The 16,341-nt window shown below is 37.1% G+C and overlaps 1 protein-coding gene across 1 annotated transcript in view; it reads right to left on the minus strand.

Moving 5' to 3' along the window:
- Positions 1 to 8,999: 8,999 nt before the first annotated feature.
- Positions 9,000 to 16,341, minus strand: part of LOC119422393 (centrosomal protein of 95 kDa) — a 14,597-nt gene continuing 7,255 nt past the window's right edge. Inside the window, exons 9-20 of the mRNA XM_037689758.1 lie at positions 15,652 to 15,719; positions 15,325 to 15,515; positions 15,108 to 15,243; positions 14,069 to 14,362; positions 13,376 to 13,471; positions 12,517 to 12,658; positions 12,139 to 12,308; positions 11,869 to 11,943; positions 11,523 to 11,675; positions 10,353 to 10,499; positions 10,192 to 10,263; positions 9,000 to 9,734 (exon numbers count right to left, since the gene is read on the minus strand). Coding sequence (XP_037545686.1) covers positions 9,558 to 9,734; positions 10,192 to 10,263; positions 10,353 to 10,499; positions 11,523 to 11,675; positions 11,869 to 11,943; positions 12,139 to 12,308; positions 12,517 to 12,658; positions 13,376 to 13,471; positions 14,069 to 14,362; positions 15,108 to 15,243; positions 15,325 to 15,515; positions 15,652 to 15,719 — 1,721 coding nt within the window. The 3' untranslated portion in view covers positions 9,000 to 9,557. The remainder of the gene's footprint in view (positions 9,735 to 10,191; positions 10,264 to 10,352; positions 10,500 to 11,522; positions 11,676 to 11,868; positions 11,944 to 12,138; positions 12,309 to 12,516; positions 12,659 to 13,375; positions 13,472 to 14,068; positions 14,363 to 15,107; positions 15,244 to 15,324; positions 15,516 to 15,651; positions 15,720 to 16,341) is intronic.

The following is a 16,341-nucleotide window of genomic DNA, read 5'->3' on the forward strand; positions in this document are numbered from 1 at the left end:
TATATATGTATATGTATATATGTATATATATATGTATATGTATATATATATATATGTATATGTATATATATGTATATATATATGTATATGTATATATATGTATATATATATGTATATGTATATATGTATATATATATGTATATGTATATATATATATATGTATATGTATATATATATATATGTATATATATATATGTATATGTATATTTATATTATATGTATATGTAATTTATCATTTTCAACAGGAAAATTTCCAGAAAATATGAAAATAGCAAAGACTATATAAAGACTTTGTAGGAAGACTCTTTATAAGAATGGTGAGAAATACCAATATCGTTGTTGCCTTGTTCAAAAATATTAGAAAAATTATAACCAGATTAGATCGATTCATAGATAAACAGAATATTATATGTAATAGTCAATATGGGTTTAGAGCAAATAATTCTACATCAATGGCTCTCATGGAACTAATAGACGAGATAATGACTGCTGTTGATCAAAAATAGTATTGTGTTGGCGTTTTTGATTTAAAAAGGATGTCGGCATTTGACCACACCATTCTCCTTGAAAAACTGAATAAATATGGCATCAGAGAATTAGCACTACAGTGGGTGTCCAGTTATTTGAATAATAGACAAGTTTGTACAGGTAAACGATGTAAGATCAGAATTTTGTATTAATGGATGTGGGGTTCCTCAGGAGTCTGTGCTGGGACCAAAAATGTTTATTTTGTATTATCTGGTTGATGTGTCAGGACTTTTGAAGTGTTTTATTTGCAGATGATACCACATTTTTGAGTTCAGGTGAAGGTATTGAATGGATATTAGAGATGATACGGGCAGAATTTGTAAAAATACAAATGGTTCCAACTTAATAAGTTATTAAATTTGGCAAAAACAAACTACATGATATTTAGTAACAGAAATAAAATTACCGAAGTCCCATTTTAAAAGTGACAGTATTGAAATTCATAGTTAATGAAACAAAATGTTTGGGTGTCATCGATGAGAAACTGACATGGAAATCTCATGTAAATCACTTAAGAATAAAAACAACAAAATCAATTGTATTACTATATAAAGTGGAAAAGTTTTTGAATGACAAAGTTTTGTATATATTGCATAATGTAATGATTGTTCCATATTTAATCTATTGTATTGAAGTTTGGGGAAAATCATGCAAAACAATTACAAATCCTATTTTTATTTTACAAAAAAGAGCTATAAGAATTATTAGTAGGAAGTGCTATGATCACCAAACAAATATATTATTTTGTCAGTTGAAATTATTAAAATTTTATGATTTGGTTGAATATAGTATTTTACAAGTCATGTATAAAGCTCATAAAAAATATTGCCCCCAAATATTCAATTGAAATTTGTAGAAAAAAAAAAAGAGTCCTTATAACCTTAAGAGAATTAAAATGTTTGTAAAACCTTAATTTAGAACTAGTCTGAAGGAGCGCTGCGTAATTCGGGAATAGGATTGTGGAATTGCCTCGATATCACTATAAAAATTTCTAAAATAATTTATATGTTTAAAAAGATGATTAACATTGTTAGGAAAGTATGATGCCATGTAAAGAATGGCCGGTGTTTTTTGTTTTCGCTTTGGAGATGTTCAAGTCTAATTTGTTGTTTAAAGTTATTGTATTTTTTTTTTTAGTAAGGGGCAAATAAAATATATATTTTTTCTTCTTTCTGCACCCTTTTCATTCACTGATTTCTTCTTGATGAATTTGTTTTGTTTATTTTGTTTCTTTTAAATGAATGGATGAAATAAATGCATTTGATAATGTATCTAAAAAAGTTAAATCTGGTCCTCTGGACATTCAAAAAAAACAAAACAAAGCAAATCAACAAAAAAATGTAGAAACATTTCGTCTCTCATCCGAGAGACTTCCTCAGTCTGAGGTGCTGTATTCAGCTCAGTCTCTTAAATAGCACCTTCTCAGAGTGGATCAACCAGTTTTGCTGCTGACAACCAAAACCAGCTGATCACATGCTCAAGAAGGACCATCAGCCTAACAATGGATCATTAGCACACTGATGGCTGTTTACTGTTCACAGAGGGCTGAGTGATACTAGCAATCACAGCATTGTAAGAGGGGGACAGTTGAACCTGGAGGCCTCCACCCCTGTTTAACGATGGACGATTTCTTTTCACAAAGATGGCCTCCTTTACTCCTCTCTCAAACCATCGTTCCTCTCTGTCCAGGATGTGAACATCTTCATCCCTGAAAGAGTGACCGCTGGCCTGGAGATGAGTGTAGACCGCAGAGTCCTGGCCTGATGATGTTGATCTTCTGTGCTGGGCCATCCTTTTGGCCAGTGGCTGTTTAGTTTCCCCGATGTAAGACTGATCACCCTCCTGACACTGAACAACATACACAACATTGCTCTGTTTGTGCCGGGGGACTGGATCTTTGGGATGAACCAGTCTTTGCCGTAATGTATTTTGGGGTTTAAAAGCCACTGGGACGTTATGTTTAGAAAATAAACGTCTCAGTTTCTCTGAGCCTGGACCTTCCTGAAAGCAGAGAAGAAACCCAAACAGGACTCCAGTCAGCCAACAGGTGAAAAGGAGGAACCCAGACCCAGACCAGTGGTCATTCCATATGTTGAGGTAGTATCAGAGAAACTGAGAAGTTTATTTTCTAAACATAACGTCCCAGTGGCTATTTTTCTAAAAGTCACTAATGAAACTTGCAGAAGTACTAGATGTGTCTACAGCTGATTAGATTATGAGTCAAACCAGTAAATGATGGTCACCACAGCTAATCTATAGCCAACACAAACATATCTACAACTCAAGACAGTGTTTTTCAGTATTGTGATCAATTTTGATGTGGTAGTAGCTGAGAGTCATTCATAACATACTCTGAGCACTAACAGATCACCTCAGGATATCTAGTGGCATATTTAAAAAAATGATTAAATAAAAATCTCAATCCCCTTGAGCTCATCAAACAATGCTTGGCCTTTTTTGGAAAGGATCAATATGTTTTTGTTTTTTAAAAGAATGTTATATTGCAACAAAGTGTTTAAATTTTGGGCCACAAAAATCATAAAAAAAGTAAATAAAAACTCAACATAAACCTTTTTCTTAGCAGGAACACACCTTGTAGACTTTGAAGCAATTAAGTGGAAATAATTCCAACGCTTTTTGAAAGTTTTGTCATCCATAAAAACATTTTTTTGTCCTGCGACACAACAAAAGCAGGATAAATATAGCAGGAGACTCGTATGAAGGATGGAAAAGTTTTTAAATGGCTAAGCTTCAGGACAGGTGAGCAGTTTTTAGCCACAGGTGCATTTTTAGAATGATCAGGTAATTTCATATTAAGGCTTAGTTAAATTATTTTGACTTAAAATCTTGTCATTTTTGTGACTGCAGTTTGATTGAAGCCATAATTGTCAACATAATGTTTAAAAATATATATTTTTAATATATATGTTCATCATCTGCGATTAAAAATAACTCTGTAATTGCGCTTCATTTTCTACCAGAAGTCGACCGCATGACTTGTAATATCTGAGGAAAAACCAGCGGCTTTATTTTTGTTGCCAACAATCAGGAGACGTTTGTTTACATTCGAACATTGGCGAGTACACTTCGGACATTTTCGGCGCGCTACGGAAACCGAGCGGGTCACGTGACGTTAAAAAAATAACCCCCGGATGTAAAGAGAGAAAGAACTATGGCGTCCAAAAAAAAGAGACCTGGTCCAAAGGCAAAAGGCAGAGTTCTCCTCTCTTCTTCTGAGAAGAAGCAGCGACAGAAAGCTGTGAGGATGAGAAGCGACCGGACCAGGGTCATTCTGGGGGAGGAATTTGAAAGATGGAGAGCGTTAAGGGAGAAGTTGGGGCTTAGATCAGACGCTTCAGTAGCGAAGGCTTTGATGGACAGGTAAGCACCGCAGAGTTGTCCAGATACGGACAATCAAAGTCAAGTCAGATTTACTTCTAAAGCACATTTAAAAACAGCAGTTGTTACCAAAGTACTGTCATACTACTTTTAGTTTTGTTTGTAATGCCCCTTTAAGGGTTAAATACATAAATACAACATTTTACGGCACTTTTACGACTGCTGCTCCTAGTGGGATTTGTGGTTTCAGAGTTCATGCCTGCTAATATGATGTTTTCCTGCTAGGAGACAAATATTGGAGAGAGACTGCTGAGGTTTCCTGTAGTGATGGACACATGAAACCTCTGAAGCGCTGGAGCTTCGAAACTTTTCAACCTTGTGCTCTTTGGCGACATCTTGTGGTCAAAAAGTATAAAGAGCTGCTTGAAATGAGCTTTATGATCCTGGTTGTCCAGCCGACTGAGCGTGCAGCTTTTGTTTAATATCTTGACACATTTCTCTCTGATATCGGGCTGTCATTCAGGCGCTTTGAACATTTATTTATTCATTATTTTTGTACGTGAGTAAAGAATAAAATTATGGTTATTTAAATAGCCATAATTTTATTTAAATTTGAATTTACTCGTCTGAATCATAGGCATAAATGAAAATATGTTTGTACTTTGATACTCCTCGAAGAGCTGAACGCGCACGTCGAAGCCGGAGTCACGTGACTGACCTACGTGCCTGGCCTTTTTAAGTAAACAAACATGGCGGACTCGCCCAAGCGGGAAGTCGAGGAGAGGACGTTCAGGTGGAAATACAAGAGCGAATCTGACGCTAAACGCGCAAGAAAGGAGAAAGAACGATTAAGGCAGCTGTCGAGAATAAATATCGGGGATCAAGCGGGCCGCTGGTGCGCCATCAAATCGGAGCTCGGCATCCAAACGCACGCCGCTTTTGCGAAACTTTTGCTGGACCGGTAAGTTGACAGTACTGCAGTGCCGTTTTAACATTTACCCAACTCGAATTGTTTCTAAGTCGAAGCTTAAATATATTCATTGCAAAGTATGAAATAAAACGTGAAAAAAAAAATCCTAAAGTTGTGCAGTTTGACGGCGTTCACTGCGGTTGTCTCTGAAATGCGGGTCCACGCTCCATGAAAACGGAGTCACGTGACTGACCTACATTGCTCGGGCTGTGAAGGTAAACAAACATGGCGGAAGCGGACAATGTTAGAATGTCGGAGAGAACATTTAGGTGGAAATATAAGACGGAATCTGCTGCTAAACGCGCCAGGAAAGAGAAAGATCGAGCAAGACAGATGTCAAGAATAAATATTGGGAATCAGGCCGAGCGGTGGAGAGACGTGAAGACGGAGCTTGGCATCGAAACAAACGCAGCTTTTGCAAAACTTCTGCTGGATCAGTAAGTTTACCGTCTTAACTTGAATCCAGTCTAAAATACCAGGTGTTTAAAACTCAAATTACTTTCGGTAAGTGTTTTATTATAGATAGTTTTAGGATCATATTGGCATTCACTCAACAAATAAGCAAAACTATTCACAATTATTCTTGTTCTCATATTGATCTTCCATGAACATCACCTTTTATTTAAATTCACTTGTTTCTGTAGTTCAACAAACAAGCATCAACTTCGCAATGACTACTTCTTAATTATTTCCCGTCCATAAAATGCTTTTAAGCTGGCAAATTAAATTTATTTTCAGTCACGAGCGAATTCAGAAAATGGTGATGAACATCCTTGGCGTAATGATAAAAGGTAAATGTGCAGAAACGGTGATAAGATCATAGAGAATTTCATTACTGAAATATTTGAAGAGCAGCATTTCATAATGCGCCCAAGCAAATTACTCTTTATCAGTTATATTTTCCAAAAGCAGGTGAAATATCCACATTTTCAAGTTATTTCATATAAGGTAGTATTAACAAACATAAGAATACTTTATTCAACATATCTGAGCATAAAAAAATACAAATAATACATCAAAATCATCTGATTTCTCTGTCCTTTCTAGTCATTGGTATTATTGACCCACTTTTAGCCATTTCGGCTGTTTTTGTATGTAAATAAACGTGTATGGTTGTAAACTGTCATTCTTAAAATATATTTACTTTTTAAATTTATTTAGGGTCATATTAAACATCAATATGAAAAAAATGCAGATTTTGTTTTGATTTATCTTAGAAGCAGACAAACTTTACCAAAGTCTCTGGGTTTTTGTTGCCAGGCATGTATTTCAGAATTTAGGTCACACAATGGTCACATGGCTCAAGGCTGATTTGGACGAGTTTTCTTCTGGCTGGAATGACCATCCCATCAGGACAGAGTGTAGCCTTTCTCCAAACCAGCTGTGGGAACTTGGGATGCTGCAACATCCCATCAGAGAGCCGGAGATGTCTGAGGAAAATGTGCCAGGAATCCAAATTGAGGATATTGATTGGAGAGCTTGGGACCATCCCATCATGCCAACACAGATGTTATTGTGCCAGAAATGGAATGTCCACTGGATGCCAAAGATACTAAATCTCTACGCCGTGCCGTTAATCCCCTCGTGTCTTCATCCAGTTTTGGAAGAGACATTTATTCAACCATACTCTCACCCGCTGCGCCTACAGCACCATTACTCACAAGTCATCGCTTGGCGATGGCTCAGGGGTCACATGCAGCTCTTTGGTCCCTCTGCAGTGGCTTTTTCAAGCTTTGGCAAAAACTGAATTGTATTTGTTATAAAAATAAAACTGGTTTTAGCAGGTTTTTTTGTTTCTTTTCAGTTTTTTGGTAATTTCTTTTGCAAATATGCCATTACTAGAACTAGTACAAGGAGTAATATACTTTAACTTCATGCTTTAGAATGTAGTTTTTGTTTAGTTTTTATATCATTTTTTCTATTTACTTTTCATTTTACATGATTGTTTACTGATGTCTGTTCCTCCTCTGTGTTCTTTGTTTAAAACAGGTTTCTCTTTTAAATGAGTCCTCATGGCTCAATGAGACTAACCTGCATAAATAAAGGTTGAATGAATGATGTAAAGTAAGATAAAACAAATAAAACAATTTGTGGCCATTACAAAATAAACTGTTCAATGACTACCATATTGTATGAGACAAACTTGCTTTTAGGTCACTGATTATGACATGAATCTAGTTTCTAAACTGTTGAATTATATATTTCTTATATTGTAGTTTTTTTCAGACCGAGTTAGAAAAAACCCAACAAAATCAGCCCAGACTTGAAGTGTACTCTTCAACTGAATCTTGGTAAGAGGAACTCAATAAATGTTTCATGAAGTGTTTTTTCTTATTTTCACTCGGCTCACTATGATTATAGAATGTTTTATAATTATAAAATTAAATCCCATTTTATTAAAATCATTGCCCCTTTTTTGTGTCTAGTGAGAGCGTTCACTCTGATGAGTTCATGAGTTCATTCGTTGGAGAACGGGAGACTTCTGTTCCTTCTGCTCAGTCTTCTATACCTGAAGAGGTAAATCTGATTTTTTTTAAAGTAAAAACTCATAACTCAACATACATTTTGTTTTTGAAGTTTAAAACTAATTGCAGCACTTGTTTTTTTAACAAGTTGAATCAAAATAAAATCTGTCTAAACTTTGAAATCAATTAGTTTTCTGATATGTTCAATTAGAAATCAGTTGGTTGAAAAGAGAATAAAGCAGATTAAGTGAACATAGACTATCTGTACCTGATAACTAACAATTAAGCTAGTTTAACCTCATTAAACTCAAATTTAACATTTCCATTTTGGATGTTGGAAGCTAATGATATTGCCATTTATTTTTTTAAACTAAACTTTCTGCTGACGGGCTGATGGCGTTCCATTTTAAGGAGCTGGAAAACAAAGATGCTATACGCCAAAGCTTGATGAGTTCAGATGAGGTGACGGCCACAGAACTGTCAGAAGATAAAGGCGAGTTGTTTTTAAATCATCTCTTACAAAGAGACCAATTTTCTGCATGAAAGTAAATGATTAAAATGAGTTTGTACACAGATCAAATGGACAAGGATGAAGAATTCATCACATCCCTAAGTGTGGGTGATGGACGTTACAAGGTGGATTTGAGAAGGTACGCCCGCATCAGTAAACTGATCCAGACAGAAGCTTTTAGTTACATTTATTTTGAACACCTCAAGTCCCAATGACTTTACTGGTTCCCTACCTGCTGCATCTTGTCTCCCTCAGCCCGTCGGAGTTTGTCGTGGACGAACAGTGCATCCTCGAGCTCTTCAAGTCGTGCCAGAAATGTAACCGTCAATGTACAGTCAGGAAACACGTGAACGGACTGAAGATTGTGGTTAAGCAGGCGTGCAGTTTCTGTCCGAACCGCTTTGAGTGGACCAACCTGCCAGACGACGACGGCAGCGATCTCCAGGTCAATGGACAGAACACGGCGACGTCGCCGAGCTGATAGTTTGGACTCGACTTCAGAATCACAAACTGCTGCTGCTTTTCTACCAAGTGTTGATTAAATCACTGAACGTGGTGGTCAACATGTTTATATTTTACCTTTTGTACTCGTTACATTGAAATAGGACTAAAAAAATAATAATTGCGGTCCGACATCCATTTTACCGTGGACCAGCTCTATTACTTTGGCACATTTAAAGTATTTAATTTTATTTTTAGATTTATTCAACTCGTCAAGACTCGAAAGTTGTAGTGGAGGTGATTTTCAGCCAAATAGATTGAAGCAGAGACCAAACTTAGATTTGGTCTGAACTGATACAAAGGAGTGACCATCAGTTGGATCACATCGTCCAGGTAAGCCTCTTTATTCTCTGAAATGTTGCAATCACATTCTTAAGAAGCAATTGAACTTGTGATATTTTAACTACTTGTCCTAACATGACTTTGATTCTTCATAAAAAAGGGATTCAAAGCTGATGCTTTCAGTTTTAATATTTTTAACGCTTGCACTGACGGCCTTATTTGTATTTTACGTGTTGCTTTCATTAAAATATAACAGTAACTCGTATTGCACACAAATAAACACATTTCAGCCAAAGTGATTCCACACATTTATTGGGGGGCATGTTTGCTCCTTAGTTACAACACAGTGTTGATAGTGTTTAAATGGCGGAACCATCAATATCTCTAAAAAGGATCACGTCTTAGGTTTGATTAGAAGTAGAAACCAATCAAGGAGAAGGTTCTGGTGACAGATGGGTTATCACCTCTGGTGATTAAAAATCACAACAGTTTAAAAATCTAAACATTAAAGTTAAATAAATAATTTGCATGGTTAAAGTATTAAAAAAAGACAGACATCTGTAAAAAGAAATAAAGTTAAGACTTGTCAGTGTGACAATCGTCTTAACTCTACAGGTGTGGTCCTTATTTGGTAAAAGGAACAATTTCCTATTCTACAATAAAAGCACGATAACTGCTGAGAACATTCAGATTCATGAAGTTCTTAAAAACCCAAGGAGGAAAGGGACTTGGTCCAAAGTGTCTTTAAGTTCGGGGGTAGCAGCTAAGGTGAGAGGAAGAATAAGCTGAAATAGCTAAAAGCTATTTTTGTCAGTGCGTGTTTATTATTCAAAACTTTCTCACAATGTTTGTGCAAATCTCTTGAGAAAGACGCCCGAAGAGACGACCGTTTGTGCACCAGATTCTCGTACCGTTTGTTGTGAAAAGCAGAAATCCATTAAAACTCATCTAGAGTTCCCTGTCAGTGCAGACAGCTGGTGTTGTACTGGAAAGAAGCCACGTGGATCTGATTGCGCAGCCTCTGGACCTCGAGATCCTGGAAATGGTCGTCTTCGTCGTTCTGAATGATTATTTTCTGCAGTTCGTTGATCTCGCGCTCCATCCGGGATCGCAGCTCTCGCTTCATCTTCAGCAGAGCCTGTCAAAGGGAAAAGACCAATAATAATTATGGCAACTAGTCAAACACTTTTCCTAAAGAGAAGATTATGAATAATTCTTATGTTAACGGAGTGACAATTCAGTTTTCACGTTGTAGAGCATTTGCATAAAGTTTCCACATGGCTTCTTTCAGACCAACTACTGGTAAATTTACGTAGAAAAAAAAAATACACCAGCACTGCACCTTTTGGCTCAAACTCATAAAACTTGCTATTTTGATCAAATATGGTGGCTTTGAAGAAACGTAGAAAACAGCTTCTTTATTGTTGGTACAATTTCGTGTAATTTTTGGAGGGTTGAGTTTGCATTGAATATTAAGAGCACACTGCATGACTGGAATACAAAATACTTGGAACATTTTGATCCCGTCCTGATGAATTACAAACATCATTCTTAATTATTTTTAAACAAGTTCTTATTTTAAGTAAGACGGTTACCTTTTCTTGGGCCTTTTTCCGAACCTGGATGTCTTCTCGCTCTTGTGCAAGTTTTTCAGCAAGCAGTGAAAACTGAAATGGCAAAAGTGTTTCATTCACCGTGTAAAAATAACCCGTTACATTTAGACCACACAAACGTAGGTGACTGCATTGTGTCTTACTTGATCTTTATAGTAGTTTTCCAAAGACTCGATCTGGTCCTGGTGTCGCCTCTCACGCTCCAGTCTCTGCTCCCGGGCATAAGCTCTCTGCTCTCTCAGCCGAAGCTTCTGGAACTCCAAACCTTCCTCAAAAAGCTGCCGAAACATCTGCAAACGTATATAAACAACATACAGCTGGGTCATCCGGGCGCCTTCGCAAATGCATCAATATTTAAATGCAAATACAGTAAGGGGTCGTTCACAGACTTCATAATTTTCAAACATACAGAATGCTCGTTTTGCTGTGCCTCCAAGTGAGGCAGTAACGGTCAGGCTGGCAGACGTGTGAAGAAAAACAAAAAAATTACTGAGCTGCAGCTCAGTAATGTAATGAACTGATTACATTAGTTACGACCACCGGCTCGTGAGTGTAAACAACAATTTATTAACGAGGGAATATTGGTGATGCACAGCAACTTTGTAGTTAGTTAAAAAAAAATAGACAACCACAAACAGGATCGCTAAAGTGAGTTAACTCATTCATGTTAGTAAATGACATGAGGGAGATTTCCAAAACGCACATCATGCTCCACTTTAACCCAGCTGAGTTCTGCTGCACGCCTCTTTTGGGACCACTCGACTCGCTTCATTTCTGAAAGCTCACATCTATGTGGCCGCTTCACCCGTTATGAACCGGTAGAGGAAGGACTGGTCTGCGTGTCCAATTTGTAGACCTGTCTTTTGAATGAGCCTAATGTTTACTACGTGGGAAAATAACATGTCTGTCATTCAAAGCATATTAAAAAAACATTTACATTTGAAAAATCATACACCAGTCCTTCATCCACTCTGATGTAGTTTGCATGCTTGTGAAAAATATGAAAACGACTCCACTACTCTATGGGGTCCCTCAAGGATCTATCTTAAGTCCACTGTTTTTTAATCTTTACATATCACCTTTGGGGTCCATTTTTAGAAAACTGTCAAAAGTGTCAACTAATCCAAAGCATGTTTAATAAAAATAAAAAAAATAATCTATTAGTTTGAACACAAAGATGGGGGGGAAAGATGGATTTCTTTCTTTAATTCATCCCCAAATTATTTATTTATTTAATATTCAGCCCTCTAGGTAAATTTGTTGGTTTAAAATTTTATTCCAAATCCTTCAACACAAACAGCTTAAATACCCACCCGCTCCTCTTTAGTGCGAGCCTTCATCAGTCGGGCACGATGCTGAACGTGATAGTCATTGTGATACTTTTTGGCCCGGGCGATCTGTTGCCTCTGTTCCCTCAGTTTGTTCTGCACAGACTTTTGCTGCTGGATTCGATCTTTAAACTCTCTCTGGAAAGAGAGATTAAAAAAAAAAAAAAAAAAAAAAAAAAAAAAAAAAGCAGTTCAGCATTAATATTGTAAATGAGAAGCTCTACATGCAAACTGTGAAAGATATTGGTGTGTAAAGTCTCCCCCCCCCCCCAATGATTCTGGAATAAGTGTTTTTTTAATCATGTGTGGAATAGTCTGTTGTGTCACTCACCAGATGTCTTTTGTGATCTTGGTCTTTGCGGTTGAGCTCCACCAGGAGGTCATATTTCCTCTGAGCTTCCTCTAACTGAAAGACAAAGTGGTATAAAGAGGAATTTTATAAAGAAAAAAAAAATAAGGATGGAAGAAGAAGTGACGTTCTATATTTCATCCAGGTTTTATTAAGATGCCCAGAAATCACGTAACCTTAAAAAAAGGACTAAATGTGTCTTCTTTAAATCGACAGTGGCTACATTTTACAGCATCCGGTTACTTTTCTCACCTGGCCGGAGAGTTTGCTCCGATGTCGACTGTGTGAGGACGACAGGGCGTGGAGTCCGTCTATCTGCTGCGTTTGCTGCTCCCACATCCGACCCAGAGCACGAGGAGAAATGTGAAGATGAGGCAACTCGTCCCGTAGCACAGGGAGGAGCTCATTTTCTTTTATTTTCACTGGAGGGAGGACCAATGATAAAAAAAATAACACCTTCTACAGTATGTGACAAAACAAGTTAAATTTTATTTAAAAACCATTAGTTTGAGCTCAGTGACAGACGACATCTGTAGCGTTAAACATTTCAGCAGGTTTAGTAGTGAAGGACTGATTTGTAAGAACTGTGTACAGAACAGGAGGATTTGAAATCACAAAGATTTGACGTACGAGATGAAGTTTTCCTGGTGGGTTCTGGACGTTTCTGTCCGGTTCTGTTACGTTGCGTCTTATGCAGACTCTTTGTTTTGGATGGGGACGGTCTGGACACCTGAGAAACATCTCCCAGTATGGCCTCTCTGTACTCTCGCTCCTTTAAATACGAAAATATACGCTTTATTTAGAACATCTCTATAGTTATATATAGAGATATATATTAAAAAAAACGACCTACAAACAGGATGATTTCTTTTTGACAATATCTGTTTAAAGTCATGCCAATACAGTTGGGGTCAAAAGTTTACATTCACTCATCAGACATAAATGCTATATTTCTGCCCCCCCCCCCCCCCCTCCCCCAAAGTCGTTCTTTTTCTATGTTGGAATAATTAAACACACAACTTTAAAGAGTTTTAAAAACTTGGATTGTTTGCACAAGTTTACATTTATTGTTGTTTCTTTTCCAATTTTCAGTTTGGTCTAAATTGAATCAACATTTAATTACATTCATGTCTCTGATGAGTGGATGTAAACGTCTGACAACTGTTTATACCCAAAAATAACACGGTAACAAATAAAATGTTTGTATCACTTACAGATTAGTTTTGAGGAAAAGCCATTGTTCTCTTATGATGTTTGTGTAGTTTATTTAACGGGATTAGACTGATCAAAATGATTTCCAGTACTATTTTCTTTAAATCTTCCATCTGTTCTGTTTACAAATGTTTCATAAGTCAAAAATAAATAAATAAATCTGCTTGCATAACCAAGTAGACATCCTTTTTTTAAACGTATATAGAATTGAAAGCCAAATGTATTATTTTCTTTAATTTATACTCGTACGGCAGTATACAGCATATTTAGGACTTACAGCTTTCTGAGCTTTGAGGCGTGCCTTGTCCAGTTCTGTCCGCTCTCGCTCTTCATATTTTCTCAACTCCTCTTCATAGTCCATACTCTCAATATACTGGAGGAAAAAAAAGTTATTCACTGTTCAAAACAAATAACGTAAAAAACCAGCAGCAGATTACGTTATATGGTTTTTATTTAGATTCTCGTGGTTTTCGTTACTTGTAGTAGTGAGGGGTAATAATATAACTATAACTCAAGCGAACACACAATTATTTCACTTAAAGAAAACATGTACTTTGTTTTTAAATATTGGATAGAATAAAATAGAAAATTATAGGCTTAAAGCTACTTCAAATTGTATCATAATTTGACTCTTAATTGTTAGGATTACAGAAAGTATTAAACTATAGTAGTATAAATTACCCAGTGTAAACTAATTTCAGTATAAATATATTTTATCATGACAGAAGTTGGTCACTCATGTGTGTAAATACATCTGTTTTTACCAGGTTGGTACAAGTCAAACTTAAAATCACTTTTTTTGCCTTGACAAACCATTAATCCTTATTTCTGCTTTATGGCCTTTTATTCTCACAATTAGAGCCAGTCAGTGCGTTGGGATGATTTAAATTATATCAGTATAATGATTTTAATTTATTCAAACTATATAATAAAAAACTCAAATATAATTAATCAAAAGGGAAGCGGATACCTTCTGTTGTCTCTGAGATTTTCTTTGTCTGGAATGATCGGAAGTTTTTCTGAAGTTAGTTTGTCTCCCATCATTCTGGATCAAAGTCTCTGCTGCACCATCTTCTAATCGTGGAGGTTCTCGAGGAGGAGACGAGGATGAAGAGTGCGTCTGCCAGGTGGATTCAGGATCCAGCGTTTCTGGAACAGCGGGAGCGCCTTTACACTCGGTGATGCCGTCGCTGTGTTGGGAATGCTCGTCCTCTTCTCTGATCTCGCTGGAGTCGTCACTTTCACCCAGAACTCGTTTGAGCATCTACACAGATCACACACAGTGGTACTTAACACAACTGTTACACAACAATAACAAAAAGCCTTAATGTGAAAAATATTGGCTAAAGTTATGAAAGTCTAGAAAAGTATGCTTTTTTTAATTTAGAGGATGAAAATTCCAGTTATGCGTAGTATTCCATCATCCCTAAAACCTATAAATTTTAACAATGTTTTTCTATCTAGTTAAAAAAAAAAACGTACATTAAAGAAGAATGAACCTACAACTAAGCTCAGGGTTTATGTTAAGAAGAAATATAATGTAGCCACTGTTCTATAAACAGGATGTGGCTGGTTGTGACGTTGCCCCCTCATTTATAACCAAGGAGCAATATTTCAAGAACCTGGGCTGATTCGTCACATGACTAATAATGAAACTCTGTTTAATGACCACCATACAAGGACAAAGCTGCAGACAAGAAAACTGCTCCAGCTCATTTGAGCTTAGTGTTATTTCGTTTATTGTCAGGCTAAAAACAAGAGGCTCCCTTCGAGGGTTAGGGTAATTTCTATGAATAAAATCTTTTTGACGTCCAGTTCAGAGAAAAGGCTACAAAAGCGATTTTAATCATGCAATCTTGTATTTTGGGCAAAGCATTTAAAAACCGTTTTCATTAACCCATCAAGAAACATCAGTCTTATAAAAAAAAGGGGTGAATTTTGGAGAAGATGTCCCTCCTAAATACTCGTGCTGAGAACACAGGGATCTTTGTGAGTTACTAAACACATACCAGGTCAAGTTCTTCTAGTCGGTGGGCGAGTTTCTCAGAGATGTGATGCAGCTCCTCCTCTGTCTGCTTGTTCTTTTTTCTGCAACAAGACAGAGGCTCTTCAACGCTTCCTCGTGTTCTACGACTGTTTGGACACCTTAAACACAAAGCGGAAAAATAATTACTGCGTTGTGTTCAGAAACAACAGTATATTTTTCTAAATGAAACAAATTCTCACCCAAGCTCTGTCTTATTTAGGCGATGTATTTGTCTCTGATTAAACCTTTGCCTATAGTTCAAATCGTCCTCGTCTTCCTCTTCGGTGTCTGGTGAGGAAGGAGTGGTGGTCGTCATCTCATCCTGCAGGGTGAGGAAGAGCACATCTGGCTGGGTGCGGAATAAGACCCTCCTTGGACCTTGGTTAGCTGGCTGGGATTTGGTACAGTAATAATTTAACCTTTACAATGAGTACAATCAGGCTGCTTAGTGATACAAACAGGTTTCCAAATGAGCTTTTATTGATTTTTTAATTCTGCTGAACAACCAAAACTTGCTGCTCTCTCACCTCTAGTGTCTCCCTCTCCTCCCCTGGCTCAGGTCTTCTCCGGCTGCATACAGACTTTTCACTTTCAGCTGGAAAATACACAGATATCAACACCCAGAAGGAAGTGACATTTTACCACACTACCACATTTTTTCAATCATATTCACATCAGTTTTACAAGTGAAGCAGCTGCTAGCTTCCCTGAAAATCCACCGGCCCGCCCAACGTTTTGTCAAAACAATTACTTTCAGGACGCTTTAAAAGGTTTCCTTAGTTCGCTGTGTGGAGTTCCAAGTTTTATATAACTGCATGAGAGGCCTCATGTGCTTAGAGTCCCATGCAGATTAGACCAGAACTGGTAGTCCCTCGCTACTTTGCGGTTCATTTATCACAGACTCGCTCCATTGCTTTTTTTTTTTTTTTCAAAAATAAGAGTGGACACGACACACAATTGGCTGACTGACGTATGAGCCACACGATCGGCATAGAATTTTTAATTAAAATAAATTATTTTAAATTATTTAGCACCTCCTGCACCTTTGTGCAGCCCATACTGCAGGATAAACTTCCTGCTGCAGCTGATCAACTGTTCTCCGTGCAGAGCTGGGAAGTGGGTGTGGCCAAAACGCTTGCAGGTGGCTGAGAGCAGACGAGGCAGGGAGCTGAAATCATGACATTCTGTGCTCTTTTAGAGTTTAGAAACATTGTTTA

Source organism: Nematolebias whitei, chromosome 16 (assembly GCF_014905685.2).
Source record: "Nematolebias whitei isolate Nwh7 chromosome 16, NemWhi1, whole genome shotgun sequence".
Taxonomy (NCBI): domain Eukaryota; kingdom Metazoa; phylum Chordata; class Actinopteri; order Cyprinodontiformes; family Rivulidae; genus Nematolebias; species Nematolebias whitei.